The sequence below is a fragment of the Schistocerca serialis genome, chromosome 2 (assembly GCF_023864345.2).
Source record: "Schistocerca serialis cubense isolate TAMUIC-IGC-003099 chromosome 2, iqSchSeri2.2, whole genome shotgun sequence".
NCBI classification, from domain to species: domain Eukaryota; kingdom Metazoa; phylum Arthropoda; class Insecta; order Orthoptera; family Acrididae; genus Schistocerca; species Schistocerca serialis.
Window position 1 is genome coordinate 909,014,020 of NC_064639.1, and position 14,883 is coordinate 909,028,902.

General features: G+C 45.6%; 1 protein-coding gene across 2 annotated transcripts in view; it reads left to right on the forward strand.

Moving 5' to 3' along the window:
- The window catches only part of LOC126458266 (uncharacterized), a 275,178-nt gene that overhangs the window by 232,304 nt on the left and 27,991 nt on the right, over positions 1-14,883 (forward strand). For both annotated transcript variants that reach the window (XM_050095191.1, XM_050095192.1), the window contains one exon: positions 12,814-12,999. In XM_050095191.1, the coding sequence (XP_049951148.1) occupies positions 12,814-12,999 (186 nt within the window). The remainder of the gene's footprint in view (positions 1-12,813; positions 13,000-14,883) is intronic.

Consider the following 14,883-nt stretch of genomic DNA (forward strand, 5'->3'; position numbering starts at 1 on the left):
GCACTGTAGGCAAGATGCATTATCACTGATATATCACACAGAGAAAGACTAGAATGTGAGCAGGGTGCAGGACAGGCATATTTAGACTTCAACAACATGTGTGGTCTGCTATGGTTGGTTATCAGGGAGGGCAATGTCTGAGCTGACAGCACTGCTCCTTCATGCAGATGCCAGATACACTGCCCAGCATGTCATCCTTGACACACACCATACAGCATTTCTTCTCCTTCAGTCATGATATATGGGCAGAAATGATCCTCTTTGTGTTGGCTCTTATGGGATGGAAAGGGGGGGGGGGGCACATAAGGTGAAGGATCAAGTGGTAACTCCATTTTTTCATGCACAATGTTATTGTCCAAGGAAGATGCTGTCAGCAGTATCGTGTCAGTTAAATTGGCTTCTGGGAAGAGGATCACTAGACTGTTTTAATATATGGCAGGCTGAGAGTCTCAGTTGCAGCTACTGGTTCGGACTAGAATCCACACTGCGGCTGCAGTGGTAGAGATGGTGCTGGGCTCTGTGATATCCTGCTAAAGCCACACATGCTCCCTGCATTATTCTAAACATACTTGTTCATAGATCTTGGTAAACATCCATCATTCATCTGCACAACAATAGTGGAAATTCCTGGATGGAATAATACGCAAAATAAGGGAAAGGCAACCACTCACCTGTAGAGGACTGATGTGTGACACATAGAAACGTGTAACAGAAAACAGTGTTCTCACTTGTTTTCAAGTTCATTCTTTTTTTCTAGCAAAAGTACACACATTCATGCATATAACTATACGGACATCCAAACGTATACTCCCACAGCTGCAGGAGTGTACATTTAAGCATCTGTATGGCTGTGCATGTAAAAGTGTGTACATTTGTAAGGAAAAAAGTAACAGCTCAAAAACTAGTGTGGACACTGTTTTCTCTTATGTGTTTCTGTGCATCACACATCAGTCCCCTATAGGTGAGTGGTTACCTTTTCCTTATTTTAGCAGCATTTATCTGTTCTCTGTGAGAAAGCTTCTGTTACTATTCTGTGCTTTTATGAAGTAGACAGTAGATGTTGAGTAATTGACAAGCAGGGAGTGTGCTCCCTGCCGCCGTTGGATAAGCAGCTGAGCAGCAAGTCGTATACTCCTAGCTCACTCATTTGTTACATAGTTTAATTCTTAATTTCTTTGCGTGTTTTTGGTACTTGCATTGTTTAATTCATAAATTTCGGGCGTATTATAGTATTTGAGAGTTGTAGCATCGCGTTTTAGTACCTGAATAGTGTAAATTCGCGTAGTCGTTTGTCTACTGTTTTTGTTTTGAACGGCCAGTGTCGGTTGGTCACAGTTCAGTGTGCTCCCTGCCGCCGTTGGATAAGCAGCTGAGCAGCAAGTTGTATACTCCTAGCTGACTCGTTTGTTACATAGTTTAATTCTTAATTTCTTTGCGTGTTTTTGGTACTTGCATTGTTTAATTCATAAATTTCGGGCATATTATAGTATTTGAGAGTGTAGCATCGCGTTTTAGTACCTGAATAGTGTAATTTCGCTTAGTCTCCTTCCGCCGCCGAGCAGTGTCAGCAGTGCGCAAGTAGCAGCATTACTGCATTTACTAGGCAATCTTGTATTTTAATAACCGTTTAAATTTTGTCGATTTGTTTGCGCTCTCTGTAGATTAGGTCAGACGTTCTTTGCAAAACAGTTTTTAGCATGGATAGGGACTGCAACTGCTGTGTTCGGATGCAGACTGAGTTGGCATCCCTTCGCTCCCAGCTTCAGGCAGTGTTGGCTTCGGTCACACAGCTTGAGGCTGTTGCCAATGGGCATCACTGTGGGGGTCCGGATGGGGGTTTGTCGGGGACGGCCAGCTCGTCCCACGCATCCCCTGATCGGACTATGACTGTGGTTGCCCGGGATACTGCCCGCATTGAGGCTGATCCCTCACCTGTGGTAGAGTGGGAGGTCGTTTCAAGGTGTGGCAGGGGGCGAAAGACATTCCGGAGGGCTGAACGGAAAGCGTCTCCAGTTTGTCTGACGAACCAGTTTCAGGCTCTGTCTCAGGCTGATACTGATCTTCGGCCTGACATGGCTGCTAGTCCTGTTCCAGAGGTTGCCCCTCAGTCTGCAAGATCCGGGCAGTTGCAGAGGGTGGGCTTACTGGTAGTTGGGAGCTCCAACGTCAGGCGCGTAATGGGGCCCCTTAGGGAAATGGCAGCAAGAGAGGGGAAGAAAACCAATGTGCACTCCGTGTGCATACTGGGGGGAGTCATTCCAGATGTGGAAAGGGTCCTTCCGGATGCCATGAAGGGTACAGGGTGCACCCATCTGCAGGTGGTCGCTCATGTCGGCACCAATGATGTGTGTCGCTATGGATCGGAGGAAATCCTCTCTGGCTTCCGGCGGCTATCTGATTTAGTGAAGACTGCCAGTCTCGCTAGCGGGATGAAAGCAGAGCTCACCATCTGCAGCATTGTCGACAGGACTGACTGCGGACCTTTGGTACAGAGCCGAGTGGAGGGTCTGAATCAGAGGCTGAGACGGTTCTGCGACCGTGTGGGCTGCAGATTCCTCGACTTGCGCCATAGGGTGGTGGGGTTTCGGGTTCCGCTGGATAGGTCAGGAGTCCACTACATGCAACAAGCGGCTACACGGGTAGCAGGGGTTGTGTGGCGTGGGCTGGGCGGTTTTTTAGGTTAGATGGCCTTGGGCAAGTACAGAAAGGGCAACAGCCTCAACGGGTGCGGGGCAAAGTCAGGACATGCGGGGACCAAGCAGCAATCGGTATTGTAATTGTCAACTGTCGAAGCTGCGTTGGTAAAGTACCGGAACTTCAAGCGCTGATAGAAAGCACCGAAGCTGAAATCATTATAGGTACAGAAAGCTGGCTTAAGCCAGAGATAAATTCTGCCAAAATTTTTACAAAGGTACAGACGGTGTTTAGAAAGGATAGATTGCATGCAACCGGTGGTGGAGTGTTCGTCGCTGTTAGTAGTAGTTTATCCTGTAGTGAAGTAGAAGTGGATAGTTCCTGTGAATTATTATGGGTGGAGGTTACACTAAACAACGGAACTAGGTTAATAATTGGCTCCTTTTACCGACCTCCTGACTCAGCAGCATTAGTGGCAGAACAACTGAGAGAAAATTTGGAATACATTTCACATAAATTTTCTCAGCATATTATAGTCTTAGGTGGAGATTTCAATTTACCAGATATAGACTGGAACACTCAGATGTTTAGGACGGGTGGTAGGGACAGAGCATCGAGTGACATTATACTGAGTGCACTATCCGAAAATTACCTCGAGCAATTAAACAGAGAACCGACTCGTGGAGATAACATCTTGGACCTACTGATAACAAACAGACCCGAACTTTTCGACTCTGTATGTACAGAACAGGGAATCAGTGATCATAAGGCCGTTGCAGCATCCCTGAATATGGAAGTTAATAGGAATATAAAAAAAGGGAGGAAGGTTTATCTGTTTAGCAAGAGTAATAGAAGGCAGATTTCAGACTACCTAACAGATCAAAACGAAAATTTCTGTTCCGACACTGACAATGTTGAGTGTTTATGGAAAAAGTTCAAGGCAATCGTAAGATGCGTGTTAGACAGGTACGTGCCGAGTAAAACTGTGAGGGACAGGAAAAACCCACCGTGGTACAACAACAAAGTTAGTAAACTACTGCGAAAGCAAAGAGAGCTCCACTCCAAGTTTAAACGCACCCAAAACCTCTCAGACAAACAGAAGCCAAACGATGTCAAAGTTAGCGTAAGGAGGGCTATGTGTGAAGTGTTCATTGAATTCGAAAGTAAAATTCTATGTACCGACTTGACAGAAAATCCTAGGAAGTTCTGGTCTTACGTTAAATCAGTAAGTGGCTCGAAACAGCATATCCAGACACTATGGGATGATGATGGCATTGAAACAGAGGATGACACTCGTAAAGCTGAAATACGAAACATCTTTTTCCAAAGCTGTTTCACAGAGGAAGACCGCACTGCAGTTCCTTCTCTAAATCCTCGCACAAACGAAAAAATGGCTGACATCGAAATAAGTGTCCAAGGAATAGAAAAGCAACTGGAATCACTCAATAGAGGAAAGTCCACTGGACCTGACGGGATACCAATTTGATTCTACACAGAGTACGCGAAAGAACTTGCCCCCCTTCTAACAGCCGTGTACCGCAAGTCTCTAGAGGAACGGAGGGTTCCAAATGATTGGAAAAGAGCACAGATAGTCCCAGTCTTCAAGAAGGGTCGTCGAGCAGATGCGCAAAACTATAGACCTATATCTCTGACGTCGATCTCTTGTAGAATTTTAGAACATGTTTTTTGCTCGCGTATCATGTCATTTCTGGAAACCCAGAATCTACTATGTAGGAATCAACATGGATTCCAGAAACAGCGATCGTGTGAGACCCAACTCACTTTATTTGTTCATGAGACCCAGAAAATATTAGATACAGGCTCCCAGGTAGATGCTATTTTTCTTGACTTCCGGAAGGCGTTCGATACAGTTCCGCACTGTGGCCTGATAAACAAAGTAAGAGCCTACGGTATATCAGACCAGCTGTGTGGCTGGATTGAAGAGTTTTTAGCAAACAGAACACAGCATGTTGTTATCAATGGAGAGACGCCTACAGACGTTAAAGTAACCTCTGGCGTGTCACAGGGAAGTGTTATGGGACCATTGCTTTTCACAATATATATAAATGACCTAGTAGATAGTGTCGGAAGTTCCATGCAGCTTTTTGCGGATGATGCTGTAGTATACAGAGAAGTTGCAGCATTAGAAAATTGTAGCGAAACGCAGGAAGATCTGCAGCGGATAGGCACTTGGTGCAGGGAGTGACAACTGACCCTTAACATAGACAAATGTAATGTATTGCGAGTACATAGAAAGAAGGATCCTTTATTGTATGATTATATGATAGCGGAACAAACACTGGTAGCAGTTACTTCTGTAAAATATCTGGGAGTATGCGTGCGGAACGATTTGAAGTGGAATGATCATATAAAATTAATTGTTGGTAAGGCGGGTACCAGGTTGAGATTCATTGGGAGAGTGCTTAGAAAATGTAGTCCATCAACAAAGGTGGTGGCTTACAAAACACTCGTTCGACCTATATCGCTCATCAGTGTGGGATCCGTACCAGATCGGTCTGACGGAGGAGATAGAGAAGATCCAAAGAAGAGCGGCGCGTTTCGTCACAGGGTTATTTGGTAACCGTGATAGAGTTACGGAGATGTTTAATAAACTCAAGTGGCAGACTCTGCAAGAGAGGCGCTCTGCATCGCGGTGTAGTGTGCTCGCCAGGTTTCGAGAGGGTGCGTTTCTGGATGAGGTATCGAATATATTGCTTCCCCCTACTTATACCTCCCGAGGAGATCACGAATGTAAAATTAGAGAGATTAGAGCGCGCACGGAGGCTTTCAGACAGTCGTTCTTCCCGCGAACCATACGCGACTGGAACAGGAAAGGGAGGTAATGACAGTGGCACGTAAAGTGCCCTCCGCCACACACCGTTGGGTGGCTTGCGGAGTATCAATGTAGATGTAGATTTTCATAAAATATTCTGTGTCTTCTTGGTACACTTACGATACATCAAGAAAATCACATTACTCAGTCTTGGATTCTACTGTGTTCATGGCAGTAAATGTTCCTGCATCATGCCTGGCAGCCTGCTGTTGCTACCATTGCCTAGTAAAATTGCTACATTAACCTGTTCATAATCTCGTTTCTTTTAGGATCTACTTAATTGTTCTACACACAGCCTAAAACTTCTCAATTTTGTGTTTAATATCCAAATTGGCAGTTGCAGGTTGCCTATCTGATGGCTTCCAGGGCAACAAAAATTTGATTTTCAATTTTGTACATGATTATTGACCAAATTGGAAACTTTAAAATGCTGTCATAATCTATTCACTAAATAATACAATCTTATGTTAAAAGTTTAATACAACAACACAAGTATTACAGTTAGAAACTATGTTTATCTTGAGGCAGTGTGACCGAGTACTCATACGTACCTGGACTATATTCATCTGAGTTACTCCCTCCCTGCGGCTCCAGGGGTTAGAATAGGCCTGAGGTATTCTTGCCTGTCGTACGAGGCTACTAAAAGGAGTTTCACATGTTTCGGCCTTTATGTGACGGTCCCCTGTAGGGTTTGACCTCCATTCTTCAAAATTTTCCCAAAGAGCAAGCCAATTGGGGAAGGGCGCCTTACAAGGTGCATCGTGTCCATCATGCATTGGGATTTTTAGCCCACTTTCTTGTCATCGCATTGCAGTCCTGCCCATTCTCCATCTCTTGAGTGAGGACAACTTCCTGGGTGCATTTTCCACCATGCATTAAGCAGTGCCAATTTCTGTGTCGACGATGACCATGGACTTCTTTGCACCTGATATCCAGCACAGTAGCCCGTCCATTGTGGTGGGGCCACCATGTATCCTGTTTGTTGTAGCCCCCTGACCACACAGGGATTGCTCTGCTGATGCCTGCACTGTTAACTCCCCACGTATGCCAAGGGGTAGATGCCCATCCCCCTGGGGCATCGGGACTCCCAGCAATGGCCATCCTGCCACATGGCCTTTGCTGTGGCTGGATGGCTCCCGTAGGGAGGTTCCCTGGTCGGAGTGGGTGGCATCAGGGCAGATGACATGTGATGAAGCGTAGTTCATCATCTCTTGCTGGTGGTGAAACACCAGCAGTCTCTAAGCGATCATGAGCTCAATTCAACGCACAGAAGTACGATCCCAAATCATTCCCCTCCCTGGCCACACCATGAGAGGAATGTCAGACTAAGGATGGCAGCAGATCTTATTCGCCCCAGTACCCTGTATGTTCGAGAGCTGATGGGGAATCTTTCATGACAATGAAGCCTCAGTTTTTTGTTGAGCATTTAGAGGACAAGTTGGGGAGGTGGAGGGCTTGTCCAAAATGAGATCTGGGTCAGTCTTGATCAAAAAAGCATGAGAGTTGACTTGTGACAAGGTGGGGGATATTTCTGTAACCATCACACCCCATAAGAGCTTAAATATGGTCCAGGGTATCATATTTCACAGAGACCACCTTTTGCAGTCTGACGATGAGCTGCACGCCAATTTAGAGTGGCGAGGTGTACATTTCGTCTGGAGTGTCCACCGGGGTCCGAAGGATAATCGGGTTGCCACTAGTGCCTTCATCTTGGCCTTTGAGGGTGATACATTGCACGAGAAGGTCAAGGTGATTGTCTACCACTGTGATGTAAAGCCCTATATTCCTCCCCCGATGCGGTGCTTTAAGTGCTGGAAGTTTGGCCACATGTCTTCCAGCTGTACTTCCAGCGTCACATGTCGAGATTGAGGACACCCATCACATCCCAGTATTCCATGTGCCCCGCTTCACATCTGTGTCAACTTTGGAGAGCACCATTTGCCTTGCTCGCCTGACTGCAGGATTCTCCAGAAAGAAAGGAAAATCATGGAGTACAAGACCCTGGACAGACTGACCTGCACTGGGGATACGAGAAAATTTGAACACCTGCATCATGTACATATGACATCATCTTACGCCGCCACTACAACAGTTCTGACACCATCAGCTCCACCAACCCAGGTCACCTCTCAGAGCTGGAACACTACACCTGCCCCCTTGCTGGTGGGGGGCATTTCCCTCCCTGTTGCCCCTGCACCACCTACTTTGGGAGCAACACCACCCCCCCCCCCCCCCCCCCCCCCCATACAATCGAGGACATCTGTCCCCACTTCTAAGCCAGAGAAGCGTAAGTTTTCTTTGGCTTCTCTCGCTAGGAAGGGGTCCCTTGGGTCACTCCCTTCCCAGGTTTCTTCTAATGGGAAAGACGACACCCGCCAGTGGCTGAAGAGCCCAAAAGCAGCTGGTTGTACGTCTTCACACTCATCCTCAGTCCTGGAGACTGAGCCAATGAAGACTTCCCAGCCAGGGAAACCCAAGGAGCAGCGAGAGAAATCCAAATATAAAACCCCTAAGACCAAGGAAATTACGATGGCACCCACACCACCGCTACTTACAAGCTCTGCGGCTGAGGATGGGGTGGAGATTTTAGCGTCCACTGAGGACTTAGATCTCACTAGACCTTCAGACACAATGGATATAGACTGCTCAGGCAATAAATCGGTGGCAGCAGGTGACTCTGAGGCGTAAACTGCCTCATTGAATGTTCCATACCTTCACAGTCTCATGATGTCATTCTCCTGTGGAATTGCAGCAGTTTTTTCCACCACCTGGCTGAGCTACGTCAACTGTTAAGCTTTACACCTGCTATCTGCATTGCCGTCCAGGAAACCTGGTTCCCAGCAATGCGGACCACTGCCCTCCATGGCTATAAGGGATATTACAGGAACTGTAGCGACTATAACTGAGTGTCAGGTGGAGTTTGCGTGTATGTCCTAAACTCAGTCTGTAGTGAACATGTGCCCCTTCAAACACCTCTTGAAGCTGTGGCTGTCAGAATAAGGACGACACAGGAAATAACTGTCTGCAATGTATATCTTCCTCGAGATGGTGCAGTACCCCTGAATGTATTAGCTGCACTGATTGATCAACTCCCTAAGCCTTTCCTACTCCTGGGAGATTTTAATGCCCATAATGCCTTGTGGGGTGGTAACATGCTTACTGGCCGAGGCAGAGATGCCGAAACTTTACTGATGCAATTTGACCTCTGCCTCTTAGATACTGGGGCCGCCACACATTTCAATGTGGCTCGTGGTAGTTACTCGGCCATTGATTTATCAATTTGCAGCCCAGGATTTCTCCCATCTATCCACTGGAGAGCACATGATGACCTGTGTGGTAGTGACGACTTCCCCATCTTCCTGTCACTGCCCCAGCATCAGGCACACAGACACCTGCCCAGATGGGCTTTGAGCAAGGCAGACTGGGGAACTTTCACCTCTACTGTCTCCGCTGAATGTCCCCCACATGGTAACATCAATGTGATGGTTGAGCAGGTGACTAGCGCAGTTGTTTCTGCAGCAGAAAACGCGATCCCTCACTCTTTAGGGTGCCTGAGGTGTAAGGCAGTCCCTTGGTGGTCACCAGAAGTCGCTGAAGCGATTAAGGAGCGTTGGCGAGCTCTGCAGTGGCATAAGTGGCACCCTTTCCTGGAGCATCTCATAGCTTTTAAACGGCTCCGTGCCCGTGTTTGCTACCTTATCAGACAGCGGAAGAAGGAATGTTGGAAGAGATATGTCTCCACTATTGGGTGCCACACATCACCTTCCCAAGTCTGGGCAAAGATCAAACGTCTTTTTGGGTACCAGGCCCCAACAGCTGTCCCCTGTGTCACCATAAATGGTGAGTTATGTGCCGACGCAAACGCGATTGCCGAGCACTTTGCTCGAGCCTCTGGAGTGGAGAGTTACCCCCCCCCCCCCCCCCCCAGCCTTTTGCACACTCAAACAGTGACTGGAAGGGAACATCCTCTCATTCACTACACGTTGCAGTGAATCCTGTGATGCCCTATTTACAGAGTGGGAGCTCCTCAGTGCCCTTGCACATTGCCCCGACACAGCTCCTGGGCCTGATCGCATCCACAGCCAGATGATTAAACATCTCTTATCTGACTACGAGCGACATCTTCTCATCATCTTCAACTGGATCTGGTGCGATGGCATCTTTCCATTGCAGTGGCGGGAGAGCACCATCATTCCAGTGCTCAGACCCGGCAAAAACCTACTTAATGTGGATAGCTATTGGCCCATCAGCCTCACCAACATTCTTTAGAAGCTGCTGGAATGTATGGTATGTCGGCGGTTGGATTGGGTCCTGGAGTCACGTGGCTTGCTGGCTCCATGTCAGGGCGGCATCCGCCAGGATTGCTCTACCACTGATAATCTTGTGTCCATCGAGTCTGCCATCCGAATAGCCTTTTCCAGATGGTAACACCTGATTGCTCTCTTTTTTGACTTACGTAAAGCATACGACACGAATTGGTGACGTCATATCCTTGCCACATTGTATGAGTTCGGTCTCCGGGGACGACACCCGATTTTTATTCCAAACTTCCTGTCGCTCCATACTTCCCGTGTCCAAGTTGGTGACTCCCATAGTTCCATCCATATCCAGGAGAATGGAGCCCCGCAGGGCTCTGCATTGAGTGTCTCTCTATTTTTAGTGGCCATTAATGGTCTAGCAACGGCTGTTGGGCCCTTTGTCTCACCTTCTCTGTATGCAGATGACTTCTGCATTTCGTACTGCTGCTCCAGTACTGTTGTTGCTTAGCAATGCCTCGAGGGAGCCATCCAGAAGGCGCAGTAATGGGCTCCAGCCCACAGCTTCCAGTTTTCAGCCACAAAGTCGTGTGGCATGCACTTCTGTCGGCATTGTACCATTCATCCGGAACCTGCACTTTATCTTAATGATGATCTACTCACTGTAGTGGAGACATATCAGTTCCTACGACTGGTTTTTGATGCTCGATTGACTTGGCTCCCTTATCTTCATCAGCTTAAGCTGAAGTGCTGGCAGCACCTCAATGCCCTCCGTTGCCTGGGCAACACCAATTAGGGTGCAGATTGCTGTATCTGCTGCAGCTCTACAGAGCCCTTGTCCAATCCTGAATTGACTATGGGAGTGTGGTTTACGGTTCGGCAGTGCCTTCAGCATTGCATTTACTCGACTCTGTGCACCCCTGTTGGGTTCGATTAGCGAAGGAGCTTTTAGGACGAGTCCGGTGACCAGCGTACTGGTGGAGGCTGGTGTCCCTCCACTGCAGATCAGACGTGCGCAACTGCTCACCAGTTACACAGCACACATTCATAGTTTCCCAGAGCATCCGAATTACCATCTCCTTTTCCTGCCCGCAGCAGTCCATCTCCTGCATCGGTGGCCCAGATCGGGGCTAACGATTGCGGTTCGCATGCGGTCCCTTCTCTCTGAACTGGAGTCCTTCCTTTACCACCTCTACTTGCGGTCCGTTCACGTATGCCTCCATGGTGTACGCCTCGGCTGCAGCTTCATCTGGACCTTTTGCATGGCTTTAAGGACTCCGTGAACCCCGCCGCTCTCCGCTGTCACTTCCTCTCGATTCTTGATGTGTTCTGGGGCTCTGAAGTGGTTTACGCCGACGGCTGAATGCCTGATGGTCACGTAGGCTTCACATATGTTCATGGAGGACATGTTGAGCGCCTTTCCTTGCCAATTGGCTGCAGAGCTGGTGGCCATATCTCGTGCTCTTGAGTACATCTGCTCATGCCCTGGCCAGTCATTTCTCCTGTGTACTGACTCATTGAGCAGCCTAAAAGCTATTGACCAGTGCTACAGCTCAGTTAGCATCCATTCAGGAGTCCATCTATGCCCTGAAACAGTCCCGCCTCTGTGGTGTTTGTGTGGACCCCAGGAAACGTCGGAATCCCTGCCAACGAACTTGCCAGCAGGCTGGCCAAACAGGCGACGCGGAAACAGCTTCTGGAGATAGGCATCTCCGAAGCTGACCTGTGTTCTTTCTTACACCACAGGGTTTTCCGGCTTTGGGAGACGGAATGGCATAACAACACACACAACAAACTGCATGTCATTAAGGAGACTTTGAATGTGTGGAAGTCTTCCATGCAGGCCTCTTGCAGGGAATCAGTTGTCCTCTGCCGGCTCCGCATTGGCCATACGTAGCTAACACATGGTTACCTACTCTGTCGTGAGGACCCACCTCAGTGTCGCTGTGGCTCCCAAATGACAGTCATCCACCTCTTGCTGGACTGCCCACTTTTAGCCACTCTGCGGCAGACTTTTAACTTTCCCAGCACTCTGCCTTCGGTGTTGGGTGACAATGTCTCCACAGCTGCTTTAGTTTTACGTTTTACCCGTGGGAGTGGGTTTTATACTTCTATGTAGGTTTTAGCGCACGTCCTTTGTCCCTCCATGTCCTCCACCCTACTGCTTTTAGGGTGGAGGTTTTAATGTGTTGCAGAGTGGCTGGCTTTCTCTTTATATTCTCGTGGTTGGCCAGCCACTGTAATCTGCTTTCATGTTTTACTCCCTTCTGTTTCTAGCGTCTCTCTCTTGTTTTCTTGTCCTCTTTTGTTCCTTTTAGTATTCATTGCCTTCCCTTCATTCTTGTGGCTTTTCCTTTCTTTCTGGGATACGAGAAAGTCATCTTTTTGGTGTCCACACAGTCAAACATCAGCATCAGGCATGATGTTTTAACTTACTACTTCTTTAGCACTGACTCTAATTGAAACATATTTTGTAAACAGTTTCCACATGTACTACTGAATGTACCCGCAAAATTATATCATTGTTCAAAACATAGCTCAGGAGACATGATATCGTAAACATTGAGATGTGTGAAAAAGTAGCTTTTGCTTAAAACTTTTTATGTTTACATGCTTAACGTAAAATATTTAGTACATTGACACATTTATAGCGTAATCAGATTTTTGAAGGTGTTTGTACATGTGAGTTCAATTATATAAAGAATCAGGGAGAGTTTACTGATAATTTTTCTAAAAGGGTGAAAGTGTACAACCCAAGAAGATACTCTTGTGATCCTGTTCAATAGATTTGTAAGTAATAACCAACACGTAATAGACTTGTGACATCTCATAAAAATGGCATAGACTCTGTTTTGTCCAGCACACTATTGTAATTTGTAACTTAAATATATAGTTAATATACAGGGAAGACAAGTAATCTTTGCTCATTAATAGTGTGCAGCATATCAATTGAATTTTGCATTTTGAAGAATATTTGTCTTGTATAAATTTTAGATGCTATGTAATAAGGTTCTCCACTATCTATCCTGATGTTTATAACTGTTTCTGCTCAAAAATAAATTATGGCTACATGTCATTATCAATTTTCAGGGATTCAACCAGAAAATTAATCTTAATAAGCATTTACAAGTCCATGAAGACATAGACAAAAGAAAGCAGACATGTCGCTACTGTGATAAGACCTTTCTCAATCGTGACTCTCTGAAAATTCATGAGCTAAAACATACTCAAGGACAGCCACACTCATGCCCACTTTGTAACAAAGCATTTGTAAAGGTAAGCTTTATTGAAGGCATTTGATAATCTTAATTTCCTGTCATTTTAGTGCCTTTTTCCATTCATTTACAATATAGATTGATAAAAACTCAGTAATATTTATTTCTTGGAATATATTTTCATTGACTTTTTTTAATACTCTGCTGTGTGGAAATATTCCTTTCTCGCATTTCAGAATAGCAAATAATGTGCTTTTTCTTCCTCGGACTACAGAAATGGACGTTAAACCCAACCTTCCTTTTCTTTCCGACTACAGAAAGTACTCATCAGCACTATGTTCAAGCAACCAATAAATTCATGTTGCTTGGTTGTGGAAAAGTTACTGATGAAAAGCCTATGCACTTCTCTAAGTAAGAGGTATCACAAGGGCATATGTCCTTGTACCTCAAGATATGCAAAGCGGTCTGTGCTTTGGATGTTTGATGTAGTTTCCAATATCATTGGCCTTTAGAGCTTTAAAAATGTTTTATTTTAAATTTGGAGTATGGTGTTTTGTAAACATGGTAGTGGATGTGCATGGGTACCAGACTTTTCATGAATTGCAGTAGTTGTAAATGATTTTGAGGATAACTCAGTATTATAGAAGTGTAAAAGAGATGACAGATGAAAGACAACAAACTGAAAAATCCACTGGTGAAGGAAATTGCAAAATGCGGAGAATTATAATGAGAACTGTTTTAGTGTGTGACAAATTTGTTACGCTGATAATGGTAAATTGATTAACTCATATATAGTGCTCATAATTGTATAACTGATATTGCTAAGTGAGCCAAGGCTAATGCAAAGATAAGGAAATGACTAATTCTGTCTTACGACACCAAACCTTTATTTCTCATCAGACAGTGCCAGACTGCCAAAGATTTGACATAAGCTCCAAATGATTTGTGATGTTTGCTCTGCTTAGATACAAATTTCAGATCATTGTATTAGAAGCACCTGTTGGTATGAACTAAATTTGATGAAATACAAACTCAGCTTTCTTTGTTAGACAAGCCAGTTGACAGTGGTGACCTTTGCGCATGATTTTTGCAAACATTGCTCAAAGAGTTTGATTATATTTATATTACGTGGCATGATTTACCTCCTGAAAAATATGGAATAAGTTACAAAAACTATGTTTAAGTTACATGTTTCAAATAATAGATTCTGAAGATGAAAATGTTGCTACAGCAGTGATGTAAAAAACAGAGGTTAACAAATGGCAACAGAGATGCACTCAGGCTACATCTGAAGCAGATGTCTCCAAAAGTCTCATTATCAAGGGCATGAAGATAGAAAATGCTTTAATGTGGCAAAGTAGGTCACTTATGAAACAATAATATAATAATGTCGTGTGATGAGGGCCTCCCATCGGGTAGACCGTTCGCCTGGTGCAAGTCTTTCGATTTGACGCCACTTCAGTGACTTGCGCGTCGATGGGGATGAAATGATGATGATTAGGACAAGACAATACTCAGTCCCTGAGCAGAGAAAATCTCTGACCCAGCCGGGAATCGAACCCGGGCCCTTAGGATTGGCAGACCATTGCGCTGACCACTCAGCTACCGGGGGCCGACTACTTATGAAAAATGGAATACAGGTTTGGTTTGGTTTGGATGTCAGTAAAACAGTCATCAATTGAGTGAGTGTCTTAACATAGACAAAAGAAAGGAGTGTGCTGTGTTGTGAGCTTGTGTAACATCGGTGGAAATTTCAAGAAATCATAGCCACACAGGTACTTCAAAAACTGAGAAGAAAGTTTTAGTGATGAGACACAGCAAGTTTTCTGTAGATATAAACAAACTGGACTGTGAGGATTGGTACATTGACAGTGGTGCAATGCATCATATAACATGATTGGTACGTCACATATGAGCCATTTGAAACTCCAAGAAAGATGGAGTG